The following is a 15,919-nucleotide window of genomic DNA, read 5'->3' on the forward strand; positions in this document are numbered from 1 at the left end:
GACCGCTGCTTTAGATAGTATAACTTAAAGCAGTTACGAAGGTGCTCTTCTCCTCATAATGGGGATTGTTTGTAGTATTAGTTATTTTTATGATACTGAACTGAGTATGTTCACTTTTAAATTGCTGCAGATCAGAATATTTCATTTAACAGTTAGTTCAAATATTCTTATCCTTGAACACAGAACATGTCTGCATCGGAGATAGCCAGGGAAGCAGGGGCAGCACAAAAACTATTTGTTCACCTAATATGTCTTCTTATAACAGCAGGGGTTGTTTATTCCCTTTATTCTGCTACACTACTATCATGTGGCAACCCTTCCTCTGAACCTGATCCACCAACTCACCAAATCAGGAATTCAGTCACCCTAAGTGTAGAACTCTCCAACTAGGACCAATCATCCCTAGCCATTATGAACTATTTTGATCATCTACTAGGCTAATATTCAAATTGGAGTACTGCTCAGAGTCTGAACAACTGACATGAATACATAAAAGTCAAAGGGCTACCTTTAAGGAAACATTTTTGGTAGATAATAACTCCCAAAATGTAGAAAAGCTGCTCTGCACTTGCCAATTATGCCTTTAGGAATAGGCCATAAATGCTGAAAAGAATGATGGATTGTCATAATGTATCTCCTCCCAGGGACAGTGTATATGGGGGAAATGACCATCTAAAATGCATTTAAAGAATATGTCATTGTGAGGATATCAAATAGTTGACAGAACTGTCTATGCATGAAGAGACATTAGTAAAAGTAGTTTTTTTTAAAGCCAATGAAGGATGCAGGAAAGTTAAGAATCCCCTCTTATTAATGTCTAAGTATTGTATCCTGGGTTACACATTTTCTAGAAATTAGATAGTTATTTCTAAGAATGCCTTTGCTTTGCACTTGTTAGCTTGCAATTAAGTTTGCTCTAATTAAAGAAAGCTTAACAAATCAGATGGGGCTGGAGCCCAGCAGCATCAAAAGACTGTTCTGTGGGCATCATATATTGGAGATCTCAGGGCTAGCAACTTTTTGGAAGCAAGAACTGTGTTTTCATTTTCTGCTTGGCCTGGACCAGAGGGGGGCAAGACTATGTTTGATATAGTGAGGTAGGTAGAAGAGTTTTTTTTTTTTTTTTTTAAAGAGCTTTCAGAGGAAGCTTCAGTAAAGATATTTTGCCCCTTAAAGTTTCCCCAAACAGGACAGATCCATTTGGGGGGGGGGGATTTCAGAATATAAAAGTACTGAAGCATTCAATTCTGTAGTTTTATGTAACATAGATGATTCTACCTAACCTGACATTGTGATCTGACAAAGTGGACAATTGCACATGCATAGACAACCACAAAGATGTTGGCAATTAGAGTTGATAATTTAGCATAAAGGAAGAAAAAAGATTTGAAGAAGGTATTAGAGAAAGCTAAGGAAACCTTATGGGTAGCTAGAAAGTTGCCAGGAGTCTTGCTATAAATATTTTGTAAGCAAAAATTTTAGATCAACAAAATGAGACCATTTTTAATATGATTTGCATGCATATGCATGAGCTTTCCTGAGCAATTTTTTGCCACACTAGTTGGAAGTTGAAAACTCAGAAAGTAGTAGGTTAGGTAAGGCTGGATATAAAATATGTAGCAATATTATCTAATATGTTTAATAAAGTATAATTCAAGAATTAAACTGCTTCATATACAATATTTTAATCATCTTTAAAACAGCACTGCATAAAAGACTTGGGCCTAATTCATATCCCATTACTGATGAAAGTCAGAATTTGTTTTTGTTAACATTAATCTGGGTTTGCATTTAAATGCGAGTATTGAAATGTTAATACAGAATTATGTCTTGTGAGCTTGGTATCTAGTCTTTTTATTCGCTCATGAAATTGTCTACCCATGGCTGAGAGATTTCAGAAACGCACTAAAAGAGGCTTGGAAAAGTCGGAGGGAACAAATTCAGCCAAAACATTTTAATGAAAAATAAGACTAATGGAAATTTTAGTGCAAATTGAAACTCATTAAGCAGAAGTATGTCTGTTTATTTTTTTCCAACATAAACATTAATGTTGTGGTTGGAGAAAATGATATTTTCTGTCTATTTCCAGCAGGAGTGCTATTTGGTTATTATCACTCCAACTGCATTTTTCATTCTCCTGATCGTAAGATGCTCATAAGACATGCAAGCTATAAGCTGCACAAAGGGCTAAAATCTCCACCAAGAGATGAATTGAGCCATATCTACAGAACTCTGGTTTGAGGGCAGAAAAACCACATCCTGAGCTGGGTGAAATCAAGAATAATAGTAGATACTCATAATTTGTAATGGGTACTGAGGAGAGGCAAATAAGAAGAAGGCCAAAGAGGGACTTTGTAAATGTGGGTCATAGGTGGGACAATTACCTTATCAACTAGCAATTGCAATGTGTTGAAACCCATTGTGTTAGATAACCTGTGATACTCTGAAACATTTTGAAACAAAACTATACTAGCACTAGAGAGAGAGACTGTAGAACTCCCATCAAAAGTTCTCAGATGAACAATAAAACAATGATAATAAAATATGTTAGTCTGCACAGGTGCTATCAGATTCTTCCTGATTTTTTTCCAGTCTTTCCTTCTACCTTTAGTGGAAACAATGTGGATTGTTTGGCTAGAATATAAGATTTTAATCTATTTTAAATTCAATTTCTGAAATGGAAAGATTCTTTACAGCTATAGCCTAGGCTTCCCCAAAACATGTATTTTGTAACATTTTTTTTTTTGCTGGTACCCAGAAGTTTTCTTTTACCAATTATTTGGTTTCTTGAATAGTTGTACACTACTACCCCCTGGTGGACAACAGACATATTTATTAAACTTTAAGGGTATGCTGAAAAACTGAAGCTGAAGAAGCTTCTTGGATGAGAAGCGAAATAACTTCAAAGAAAACCAAGCAAGTCCAGTTGCCTCTTGAAAAAGCACCTTTCGGACAACCATGATCTGGATGACTGAGAATCTCCATAGACATTATGCTGAAAAGTAATAAAAGTATATTTTCTCGCCCCATTCCCCTTTACAGTCCAGTAAACTGGGCAAGTCTCTTCTTGCACTGTGCATTTTCCTGCCGCAGGTTAAGTTATCTTTTTCCTGATGATTTATAATGGTTTGTTGGAATGATCTTGGTAGGGAAAGAGATGCTGCCTAGGGAATGATCATGTAAGAGAGGACATAGCCCACAACTGCATAATGGACAAAGCAAGAAACTCATGAACCTTCCTAACTCCTCAGGTTGTGAAAAAGATTCCCACGTACCATTACTTACATCACCTTTATTATATTATTGGTTTTTTTAGGACTTTCTGTTTGAGCACTGGAATTTTAATTATTTAAGGCCCTCATGTTGTGGAAAATACAGAAGCACAGAGAACACAATATTGAGAAGAACCATGTTTATTGCAATGATTGTTGGGTACCTACTTTACAAGGAAAAAGGACCCCAAACCGTGGGAAAGCAAAGTTTTAAATACAAGTTAAGGGCTTCAAGGCAGGAAATCCTAGGCATCTGATTTGCTGGCCAGTTTGGGGAAGGTAGGCAGATCTTTGTCCCTTATCCAGAGTTATTTCTATTCTTAGGCAACATGGGTCTTTCAGGAGCAGCAGCATTGCTGAGGAAGACCATTATTAACGAAATTGAATGTTGTGGCCATCAACTCATATAGGATGGAAAGTTGGGGTTTCTCTAGGTTGCAATTCCCATGTTGCTCTTGGGCTGTACAAAATCAGGATTTGAAAAATTAAAACAAGATACAATTTGCCTACAAGAGATGTATATTTGAAAAAAAGGACATAAAATATTTGATTTATAAAAATTTGGGAGAATTCACTTCAGCAGGAACAAAAGAAAAGAAAGAAATGGAGTTATTTTGTATTGTATATAAAATCCACAACTAAAACCAGAACTTGCATTATGGTAAGTGATGAGCATGGTAGATTTATTGGGGTGGAAGTTAATTTGCATGGGACTAAGACTTTGATACTGGGAATCTGTGCCCCAAATGAGGACAAAGTGTTGTTTTCTATATGACTTATGGAGAGATTAATAGGTTTCTCTTACGGAAATTGATGCTTGATGGGTAATTGGAATGGAGTGATCTTCCCACAACTGGACAGAACTTCTGAGGAAAATATTAAAATCACTCAAGACAAATTACCAAAACTTTCTCTCGATTTGATGGACAATTTAAGGCTGGTTGATATGTGAAGGCAGAAAATGCCAATTCAAGATTGAATACCTACTTTTCTGAAAGACAAATATTTTTCAAGAATAGACATGAATTTTCCTACAAAGAATTTGACTACAAGGTTTCTAAAGTAGATATATTATCAAAGACTGTTTTAGATTTGGATTTTTAGATTATTATAATTTTTACGAAGGAAATGACATCTCTCTAGAGAAAATAGAATAATATCTAAAGAAACAAAAGTTACTGAGGATTACAGAAGAACAGAAACAGATTATGAATGAACCTATAACACTAAGGGAAGTTTCTAAAGCTACAAAAAAGATTAAACTAAGAAACCCTGGACCAGATGGATTATCAGTTTTTTCTTATGTTTTGAGGATGAACTTTTACAAACTTACAAAACACAATGAACTCTATCCTAAAGAAAGAGGCCAGAGAGTTAGAGAGGCCAAAATAGTATTAATGCCTGAAGAGGGATAAGATTTGACTTTAATAAGCAACTATAGGCCAGTATCATTGTTGAATAATGATGAGTTGTTTGTTTATAAAATTTGTATAGTTGCCCATCTCACCAAAAGTGACTCTGGGTGTAACACAAAATTTGTTCACAACAATTCTAATAGATGCACTGAATATAATTTTACAAGAAATTATTATTGTGGGTTTTTATCTAAAAGACAGTTAAAAGACAATGTTACAAATATGTCGGACATTTTGGAATATTTGGAGCAACATAATGAAAAAAGAAGAAAAAAGAAAAATAAAGAGAAAGAATAAATACATAAATAAAAGAAAAAGGAAAAGAAAAAAAGAAAAAAGAAAAAAAAAGAATAAAGAAAAAGGAAATGAAATTGAAATTGAAAAGTAAAGAAAAAGAAAAAAGGAAATGAGTCGGGGACTGGGCAGAGTGAGGCGAGACCTGGCAAGTTGGGGGCTGAGCAGAGGGACCCGAGACCTGAGACCCGGCATGTCAGGGTCCAGTAGGGGTGATGTGAGGCCCAGCAAGTCGGGCAGGGAGACGTGAAGCCCATCATGTTCAGGGCTGGTTGGGGGGACACGAGGCCCGGCAAGTTGGGCTGGAGGGGGGACATGAAACCAGGCAGTGGGATGCGAGCCCTGGCAATTCGGGTGCCAGGCGGTGAGACACAAGACCAGGCAAGTGGCAGGCCAGTTGCAAGGATGCAAGGGCCGAAAAAATTGGTCCGGGCGGGGGAATGCAAGGCCCAGCAATTCAAGGTCTGGATGGGGAGACGCGAAGCCCTGGCAAGTTGGTGGACGGTCGGGGGAATGTGCGGCCCAGGTAATCGGGGACAGTCAGTGGGATGCGAGGCTCGGCAATTTGGGATCTGTTCAAGGGGATGCATGGGGAATGGAAGCTTAGGTACTGACAGTTGAGACCAGATGGAGGGCAAACACTGGATGGTGAGCACATAGTGAATGGAAGGTACACACTGGACAGAGGGCACACACTGCATGGATGGTGCACATTGAATAGTGGGCACAAAGTATACACTGGATTGAGAGTAGACACTAAATGGAGGGCTCACACTGTATGGTACACACTGCATGGACGGTGCACACATTGCATGGAGGGCACACTGCATGGACGATGCACATTGGATAGTGGGCACAAAGTACACACTGGATGGAGAGTACACACTAGATCACGGGTGTCAAACTCGCCATGTGATGTGACTTTTTTTGCATTGTGGGAGCTGGGGAGGATGCGTCCTCCATATAATGTAACGGGCTGGCAGTTTGACACCCCTGCCCTAGATGATAGGCTCAAGATTCAGATGGATCTTGACAGACTTGAACACTGGGCTCTATCTAACAAAATGAAATTCAGTGTAGAGAAAAGTAAAGTCTTACACTTAGGCAAGAACAACCAAAAGTACACATATAGATTGGGTGGAACCAGGCTTAATAGCAGTAACTGTGAGAGGGATCTTGGAGTCTTAGTGGACAATCAAATATGAGCCAACAGCCAAAAAAGTCAATGCAATCCTAAACTGCATTAACAGAGGGATTCAATCAAGATCAAGTGAGGTACTAATACCACTCTATAAAGCCTTAGTAAGACCACACCTAGAATACTGCAACCAATTTTGGTCTCCACACTATAAAAAAGCGTGGACACTCTAGAAAAAGTGCAGAGAAGAGCAACAAAGATGATTAGGGGCTGGAGGCTAAAACATATGAAGAATGGTTACAGGAACTGGGCATGGCTAGTCTAGTGAAGAGAAGGACCAAGGGAGACATGATAGCAGTGTTCCAATATTTGAGGGGCTGTCACACAGAGGAGGGGATCAACCTATTTTCCAAAGTACCTGAAGGCCAGACAAGGAATAACAGATGGAAACTGATCAAGGATAGATTCAACCTAGAAATAAGGATAAATTTTCTGACAATGAGAACAGTCAACCAATGGAACAGTTTGCCTTCAGATGTTATGGGAGTTTCATCACTGGAAGCTTTCAAGAAGAGACTGGACTGCCATCTGTCAGTCTCCTGTTGGGCAGGGGGGTTGGACTAGATGACCTACAAGGTCCCTTCCAACTGTTATTCTGATTCTGATTATGTTAGGTAATGTCAAGAATGGATCCTGGGAAATAATGGTCATGGAACAAAAAAAAAAAAAAGTAAAAGTTGAATCAAAGAAGAGAAAGTACACATCCAGTATGGAAAAATATTAACAAAGAGATTAATCTTCCAACATGAATAGAGACTGGCAAAATTAAAAAAAAAACCCTAGGAAGTGCAGTATAGCTTTATATAAGCATTGTATAGCTTATGTCAGCAAGAATATGCATAGAAGATTCCCTTCTGTTTAGCAGGTCATTAAGAAATATATGAATGTGAGAAACATTTACTATAGATTTGAGGATTAGAAAACACGTGCAATAAAATAAATAGATTTGAATTACAGAATACTTTGCACAAATATGGTATGACGGCTGGTTTTTGAATATAGTGGGAGCTTATATAATAGTATAATATTATAATACGATTATAATAGTATAACAGTATACTATTAGTATAATACGATTATAATACAGTATATAATAAAGCAAGTATGAGAATAATAAATAAAGTACTTAAAATGGTTCGGTGTTAAATAGGAAATAAGACAGGCTGGGATTCTGAAAAAGAAAACTGGGAAATTTAAAAAACAAATATAACGTATGAATTGGTGATGGTGAGGTAGAAGAAAAAACAATGCAAATCTGAGCTGATAATTATGTATGTATGTAAAACTATCCACATGGGTGGGAGCACGAGACCCACTTCCCTTCCCAAATAAAGTTAAATAAATAAATAACTCAGAAGCATACCAGCAAATACTCTTTTATTACATTTGTTCAGTTTGCCATACTATAATTTTAAGACTGTTTGCAAGAACATAAAGATCAGTATGAAAGTAATGGTTTGAGAGTAAGTCAACTTCAATTTTGAAAACTAAAGTAGTATTTTTCACATACTTCAGTTTTTACACAATTACTTCCTCAACAAAAAAAAACAAATCAAACAAAATTATTTTCAAGTTTTTCCCCATTGCACTTGTTACCACCAGAATTACGTGAAAGACTTTACAATACAAAATTACAAAGAGGGGCAGAATCTACTAGTACAAAACAGATAAGGACTTATGTAAATCTTAAAGTGAAATGTACTAGGTACTCAATGAAGAATTTCAACCTGTGGCTTCTGGTGAGCTTTTCAACATTCATTTATATGGATTTTTCTTTTCTTTTCCTGAAAGCGTCCATTGTTTAAGAGGAGAATATTAGTGGTATCCTGGAAACAAGGCAAGGGCAGACTTATTTTGCAGTTCAAGTATTATCATAAAAGGGAGCCAAGGTCTGTGCACTGTGCTTTAAGTAGCGGCACTTTGAGATCGTACAGGGAGAAGAGGCAAGTAGAAATATAGCATTTTAGCTTATATGCATGTCCAAACAATAAAACATTTCAAAATAAATTCCCCCAAGTCTAATTATTTGAGATCCAATTACAGTGTTAAGATAAAAATCAGTGTTACCTGTGTAAGTTAAATTGATCTAGCTGTTTTAAAAATACAAAAACAATTCAAGATGTTCATAAAACAAAACATTATTTTGAGAGGATGTGACAAGCAGGACAGCTGCTGCCCTTGGTGTAGAAGAGGCTTGAGAGATGATAATATATTTCTATCAGCATTTAGTGGCCGATTATGTCCATACCATTTGCCCATAAATCTTCCTGCCTTAATTTCTACAACAGAGATGGGCAAATCCCATCATCCAGCATAGGTAGCCATGCTAGCTGGGCTGATGAGAGCTGTTTGATAATATCTGAAAGGACACTTGGGCCCATCCCTATTCTAGAAGTTTAAAAAAAAATGATTCTGAACATCCATATCATATATTTTGGTTTATTCAACAGAGGAGCAACACCCAAACACAGTCCTGGCAAGAACAGTAAGTATCTTATTTGCAGAAGAATAAAACTAAGATTCTCTTTGATTCATATGACTAAGAATAGGACACATTTCTACCTGTTTTTGTCTTCATTTTCATTATTTGGCTAATCAGCATCCTTGCTAAAGAGATGCCTTTCCTAAAGAGACAGTCAACAAAGAGGTATTTGAGAGTGTAATGTAATAGCCAGTTGTTCAAAGTAAAGCACCTTTGCTTTGAGATCCAGGCAGCTAAATTCAGGACTTTCAAAGGCTGGCTGCAGTAGTGTACTGTGCAAATTTTGCAGTTTGTTCTCATACTTCAGTTGCATCCCTCTTTTCTGTATTGTTAAATGAATCATAAGAACACGGACGTTATCACTATAGCTTAAACTAGTTTCAGCAGAAAACATCAAACTGCTTTTCACAGTGCACCGATTTATTTCATCAAATAAATCATCAAGTTCATGTTGACCCAAATGGTAACAGTTTTCCAGAATGGGGAGGCAGCCTTTGTATTGGTTAAAGCCTCCCCAATCCTCCTCTTTCTCAGGTGACACCCACATTTACCACAGTTTGTTTGAGGTTCCCTTGTGGAAGGAGCACTACTTCTACAGTTAAGTTGTAAACACTTTCCTCCAAAGAGATTAAGTGGCATCTTTTCCAAAAGGATTCTCACACATGAGAAAACATTGAAAATTACAAAATGAGGGAGGGTTAAACTTGAAAATCAAGAAAACAACCCTCTTAGCCCTTCACTGATGACTCAGGATCAAAGTTTTTTCTCTCTTAGTTTATTCTTCAGGTACTCGTTTACCAGTATAGACTGTCCATCACCATTGCTTAAATACTTTTCCTTTCCAAATTTGTGCTCTTGCTTTTGCCTTCTTATCTCTTTATACCGTAAGGTGATGTCACTGAAACAAACAAAAAACAAGTTAAGAATTAGGGTGTGTGTATGTGAAGGTTCATTCTCTGAGCTTGTGGGTGGGTTTCCAAACGTTTCATTACTAGGCTAGGCAACATCTTTGACAGAGCTTTGGGGATGTCAATGTCAATGTTCTTCTGTTTATAAGGGCTTCAGGTGTGGGTGTGTCAAGTGAGGGTCTATGATGGGTCTTGTGATGGGTCAGGTGTGAGTCATCAATGAGAGGCTTGTGATGGGGAGGTTACATCAGGTCAGGGTCGATGGGAGGTGAACTGCTCGGGGAGGAGGGAAGCTTGCGTGGGTTGGTTGGTTGAAGGTCGGTGCTGTCTCTGGTTGGCTGTGCAGTTGATTTGGATCCTGAGGGGTTCGTAGGCTGGTTGTAGGTCAGTATGTCTGTTGATGGAATTGTTTGTGGAGTACTCACCACTATTGCAAGTTAAGAATTGTTTTTTTCTTTAAAAAATAAAGCAATAAACCTCTGTAGCTTTCATTTATCTCAAACAATTGTAAGCTACGTTTTGAGAATATCAAGCACCTCTTAATTCTACTTAAAAAGCGCTATAAGTTTTAAACAGCCTTCCAAATAAACAAACTGGAAGATGATCCACTTACAACACCTTGCCCCGCCCAACTCTTCGGAGATTTCTTAACACAAAGCGGAAATGTCTGGGCAGCACTTCAGATCTGATCTCCAAAAAAGTACTTCAGGGCATGTGGGAGAATGAATGTAGCATCCCTCTGCAATACCTTTAAGCAGCTGTATCTTTTCCTGGAATCCAGTGCTGCTAATCCCAATAAAAGGGTTATGATCCCCAAAATATGTTTATGTGGCACCTTGAAACTGAATCCAAAGCAAGTTATCCTGTAGCCCTTTCTCAGAGATGGGGAGCATAGCCAGATGGGATACATTCTGCCAAACATGGGGTTTCTTTCTGTCCATTTCTCTATTTCGATAAAGAGCAAAAAATCTTCTAGATAAGAAATTTCATTTTGGTGATTAGTTCGGTATACTCTTTCTCTCTTATTGATGAGATGTGCAGCATATAAATTTAATAAATAAATAAATAACATCTAGTGCAGGGGTGTCAAACTCAATTTTATTGAGGACCGCATCAGCATTGCGGTTGCCCTTGGGGGGCCGGATGGGTGTGGCCAGGGTGGGTGTGGCCTACTGGGTGGGTATGGGTGGAGTGGGTGTGGCCTATGGGGTGGGCATTGCCAGCTCTACATCGTTCGCATCAATGATGCCTGAGGGGGCCTGTGCAAGAGTGGGACAGATCTGAGGGTCTCTGGCAGAAGAGGGTGGGACCAGGGCAAGTGTCAAAGCATGGTCCGTTGGAGGAGCCTCACTGTTCCTCTCAGCCATGTGGGGGGGTGGATGGTGGTGCGGGCTGCCCAGAGCCCTGGGCCAGCAGAGGTCAAACGCCCAGCCTGGCCCTCGAGGCACCAAGCCCAGCCCCACTTTCCTAAGGGGCGCCCAGCTGCACTTACCTCAAGGCTGCTGCTGCTGTGCTTGCTCTCCTTAGCCAGATTGTTCATGATGGGTACGAGGGCAAAGTCAGAGGGAGGCCCATTCCTTCTCCATGGGAAGAGACCGGGCTTTGTATCCAAAGCTTCCTTGGCAATAGGATGGGAGACCCCCAGGATAGGCCAGGAGGAGGGGGCAAGGGGATGGTGAAAGGGCAGCAGGGCAGGACTAAGGCAGGACTTCCTTCAGACCCTCCCTCTCCTTTCCTTCTTTCCTTCCTTCCTTCCTAAGTAGAGTGGTAGGAAAATATTTGAGGTGAGGGAGAAAAACAGGCAAGAAACGCAGCTGGGGAGGTGTCACCCTTCATGAGGAATGAAGAAATGCACCATCGCCTGGAAGTGGCCAGCACATGGCCCTCATCTACTTCACATATCTCGCTTGGTAGGCTCTGGGGGAGGGGATGCCATGAGCAGCGTGAGAGTCAACGTTACCTGTGCAATGCCACCCAGCCCCCAGTCTGTCTGGTTTCAGCAGGCAGTGAGGCGCTCTTCTCACAGCGCCGAGAGGCTGAGCCAGGCGGCGCAAATCTGAAAAGCGCGACACCGCCCAGTCCCCAGCCTGCCCGGTCTCGGCAGGCAGTGGGTCGCTCTCCTCACAGCACCGAGGCTGAGCCAGGCAGCGCGAATCCGAAAAGAAGCATGACGACGCCCAGCCCCCAGCCTACCCGGTCTCGGCAGGCAGCGGGGCACTCTCCTCACAGTGCCCAGAGGTTGAGCAGGGCGGTGTGAAGCTCGCCAACTTTGTACCTTGCTGCCTGCTGAAACTGGGCCGGCTGGGGGCTAGGCAGCATTGCACTTCTCATCAGATTCACGCCACCCGGCTCAGCCTCTCAGCGCTGCGAGGAGAGTGCCCAGCTGCCTGCCGAAACCCCTCCCCCGGAGCCCATCAAGCCGGATATGTGAAGTAGGCCAGAGCCATTTGCTGGCCACTTCCAGGTGATGGTGCATTTCTTCATTCCTCACAAAGGGTGACATCTCTCCAGCATGCACCCATGAGGCGGGGCCAACGCAGCAGGGGCTGGTTCCTCGCTGTTTCCAGATGGCCTTGTGGAGCTAAGACTGAATGCGTTGCAGCATAGATGGCCACCACAAAATTGTACATTGGCTCCCTCCTGGCCGGCCTGGTCCAGGACCAAGGCAGCGGGGGCCATTCCCTCACTATTTCCAGGATGGCTTTGCAGGCCACATGAAACCACTTCCCGGGCCGCATCCGGCCCCCGGGCCTTGTGTTTGACATGTCTGATCTAGTGGGAACTGAAAGAGTGCTTCTTTTAGAATTATAGGGCAAGTAGTGTTATAATTAAGGCTTTATTAAAGGCCCTTAATTGAAGGGTTACCTGACAATCAACAAGAAGGTGAGTTTCTATTAGCGAGTCTTTCAACTTTGGCATCTTGAAAATACTATAGTATTTGAAAATTCCCATAGAAACAACCTAAAGATTACAGGCCTAGCTAGGTGGTCAAGAATCAAATTTTGCTTACTGAATGAAAAAGCGCCACACTGTCCAGGCAAGCACGAGCATGATTCCAAGGATCCAACACTGAGTAATGTAGAAAGGGAGTGACAGTGTCAAAGTGTATGGATCATATTTTACCACTATAAGGAACTCTGTAGCTGTGATAGCAGCAACCAGCCAAGCTTGCTGACCCAACTTCTTATGGAATTTCCTGCAATAAAACAAAATAGCATATATGTACAAGGCAAATCCAGAACATGGATTAGTTTGAAAATTTGCTGATTAAATTGAATTACTTCAGTTAATCTCAATTTCATTCAGTAATATTAGCAAAATGTTATCTTGAGATGCTTCTCTATACCGTACCCAGGAAGAATAGCTTCAGAAGCAACTGCTTTTCAGACAGACTCTAGTGTGCTCCAAAATCAAAGGCTGAAATAAAAGATTTGACGAAGTGGACTATAGTCCACAAAATGCTATCCCATAAATAACAGTAAACGTTTATCATACAAATGTTGATCAGAATGGTAACCCAAATTTCTATGTTGATAAAACTACATTTCATATACATGCGGTATATTAACCAACCTTGTTCTAGTGGTTTAGTTACAATGGACATTTAATTCCCCAAAGCATTCCAAAATGACAAGCCAATCTTTTACTTGAGCAAGAGATCTGGACAGTAGTTATGGCTTCCCCTACAACAGTGGTCTCCAACCTTTCCAGCTTGGTGGCCTGGAGGGGGGAGGGAGAGGGGATGCTTCTGTGTGAATAGCAGGGATGCGCGCTTTGCACACAAGCGTGAGCGCCCATCGCTTCCGAACCTGCCACAGCCTACAAAATCTCTATGCTTCTGTGTGGTTTCATGCTTAAGTTCTGGGGCAAGAGGGACAATGCTAGGAAGATTGACCAGGGTATGTGCATATTTCATAACAGGGATGTTCGTGAAGGAAGGAGGCAGAGAGGGGAGACACTTCAAAGATCTATCAGATGGGTGCTGTTGCAGCAGCATAAAGATTGGGAGGTTGGGAAGATACTCAGAAGTTTGAATGAGAAAGGTATGATTAATGGGAGAAACGGTTTCTGGCCCATCCTGTATTTCTTTGCTGACAACAGTTGGAAAAAAGCAATTCCTTCCCTAAAGTTAGAAGAGGGAATGATGCTCCATGGAGGGCTGTTTCTAAATCCCTGTGGCCAGTGTCTTGGAAAAAGGAAGGAAGGAAGGAAGGAAGGAAGGAAGGAAGGAAGGAAGGAAGGAAGGAAGGAAGGAAGGAAGGAAGGAAGGAAGGAAGGAAGGAAGGAAGGAAGGAAGGACATAGAAGTGGGTGGGGATTTAACAACAAACAGGTTCCACAGACACTTCCTCTTAAACAAACTGTTACTAAGTATTCATCATTAGATTCCAGGAGGTGTTATGAGTACCAAACAAACAATGAGTATGATAAAGAATAATATAGTGAGTCACAAGGTAATCAACACTGACAATTTCTAGCTTGTGCGTTGAGTACCAAAGAAACGATGAATATTGGGACAAATGCATTGCGTACCAAATTTAATGAGTTCCAAAGCTGTTTAGTACGAAGGTACCACTGTATTCACCGTGCTGCAATATTATTATATTAATAATTTAGCTTTTTAATAAAGAAGAGAAAGTACACCAATTTTGCATGGTTAATTATAAATAAAGAATTTGGCAGATCATTTTGCTATACCTACAAAGCAGACTTATGATAGGATGGGTGAAGGACATCTCTAAGAAAATTATTAAAATCAAGGATTTTTGGTCCTTGTTTTTACATCTAGTATCTAGTAGTTTTTCCGTACCGTATCTAGTTTCTGCTGTTTTAAACCACCGCCCTGGAAAAATCTACATGAAGGAATGCTGGAAACAACAGCAACTGCTACAGCAAGGAATGTTAATCCTACAGCTCTTTAATCTATTTCCTAGCGTAAAGAATCCTGCTGAACTGGATTGTCACATTTCTCCAAATATGACCTTGTATTCTGTATCACCAAACCAAATACTTGTTTTAATGGTGGTGTTTCCTATGTGCCACATAGCAAACAAGACACAGGCTGCAAAAAGGTATGACTTATTGGCATTCCTTTACAATCCTTCCTTTACAATCACCAGAGCCCATCCAGAATGGGTAAAGCCAAGGCCTTGAGCCCCTTTCTTGTACATTTTTCAAAAAAAAATATGGCCTGAAGGAGAAAAAAATGAAAATACTTGAAATATACATTTTCCCCTTAAAATATCTGAACCCCACTTCCAAAATAACCCCTGACCCATACCTCTCAATATATCATGAAAAGTCTGCATAGTGGTGTATCTGAATATCTGAACATTTGCAGAGCATTCAATGTAGCATTCAAAGCAGGAAGTATATTCCATATCAGCAGGTCCAAAATGAGGGGTCAGGGAATGGTCTGAATGCCATTGCTCAATATCCTGAAATCCAACTAAAGTAATCATCTTTAGCCATTCTTCCCTGCTCTAGGAATCAAAGACCAACAAGTGATCTTCATAAAGTATTGGAATCCTAAATACAGACATTTCTCTAATGGTCAGGGATAAAACAGTATGCTGAAAAGTTGTGGGGTCAATCAGTTTGTTCCATTATCACTAAACTTAAAACAAAAATACAATAAAACAAAAATCAATTAGATGGATTTGTGTTCTAGTGTTTGATAAACAAAACAAACAGAAATAACAAATAATAAGCAGGCAGGTGTTTACTTCATGCATTGCTCAGCGAGGCCATACTACTACAGAATATGAATAACTGTAATGTGTCTTTATAGTGTCAGAAAACCAAGATTACAAATATCTTTAGGCTAAATCCAGATTTAACAACATCCTCAGGCTATGACATTGCTTTTAAAACATTATCCGAAATTTTCCTCTGCAAAAACTATTTGCATTCGAATTAGTCCAAATCATAAACTTCATTCCAGCTGTTGTGTACTACTATATGTTTGAAAATGGCATGCGGCAAAGTAATGTTAAAATAAAGCAGAAATGTTAATTTGTCAAGCATTATATATCTGATGCCTGGAAAAAAAGGTAGTATGCTTTTCCTTGAAATAACAGATGGATTCATTCATTATTTTGGTGAACAATGTTTCTCAACAATTTGCAGGAAACATCACCAGTTCTAAAAATAAAGCAACTGAGTTTAAATAAGAAAAATAACTTACGGATCGTCCATGAAATCATAGATCTCTCTCATAGCTACTCCTCCCACATTCACATAAAAGACAAGTCGCAGCAGGACCAAGTAGTGTTCTGGAGGCATCCACAGGACAAATTTCAAGTAAAATGTGTTCAACTCTGCCAATAAAAACTGACACATACCATTCAA

General features: G+C 40.0%; 1 protein-coding gene across 1 annotated transcript; it reads right to left on the reverse strand.

Annotated features, from left to right (window-relative positions):
• Positions 1-7,539: 7,539 nt before the first annotated feature.
• LOC107291998 (phosphatidylserine synthase 2) lies at positions 7,540-15,885 on the reverse strand. Its single transcript, XM_015821055.1, has 3 exons — positions 15,756-15,885; positions 12,580-12,765; positions 7,540-9,559 (listed from the first exon to the last, which is right to left on the reverse strand). Exons 1-3 carry the CDS (start codon positions 15,851-15,853, stop codon positions 9,415-9,417), a joined length of 429 nt encoding a protein of 142 aa, XP_015676541.1. The 5' UTR covers positions 15,854-15,885; the 3' UTR covers positions 7,540-9,414.
• Positions 15,886-15,919: the final 34 nt, after the last annotated feature.

This window comes from Protobothrops mucrosquamatus, unplaced genomic scaffold (assembly GCF_001527695.2).
Source record: "Protobothrops mucrosquamatus isolate PMUCROS unplaced genomic scaffold, P.Mucros_1.0 scaffold1238, whole genome shotgun sequence".
Classification (NCBI taxonomy): Eukaryota; Metazoa; Chordata; class Lepidosauria; order Squamata; family Viperidae; genus Protobothrops; species Protobothrops mucrosquamatus.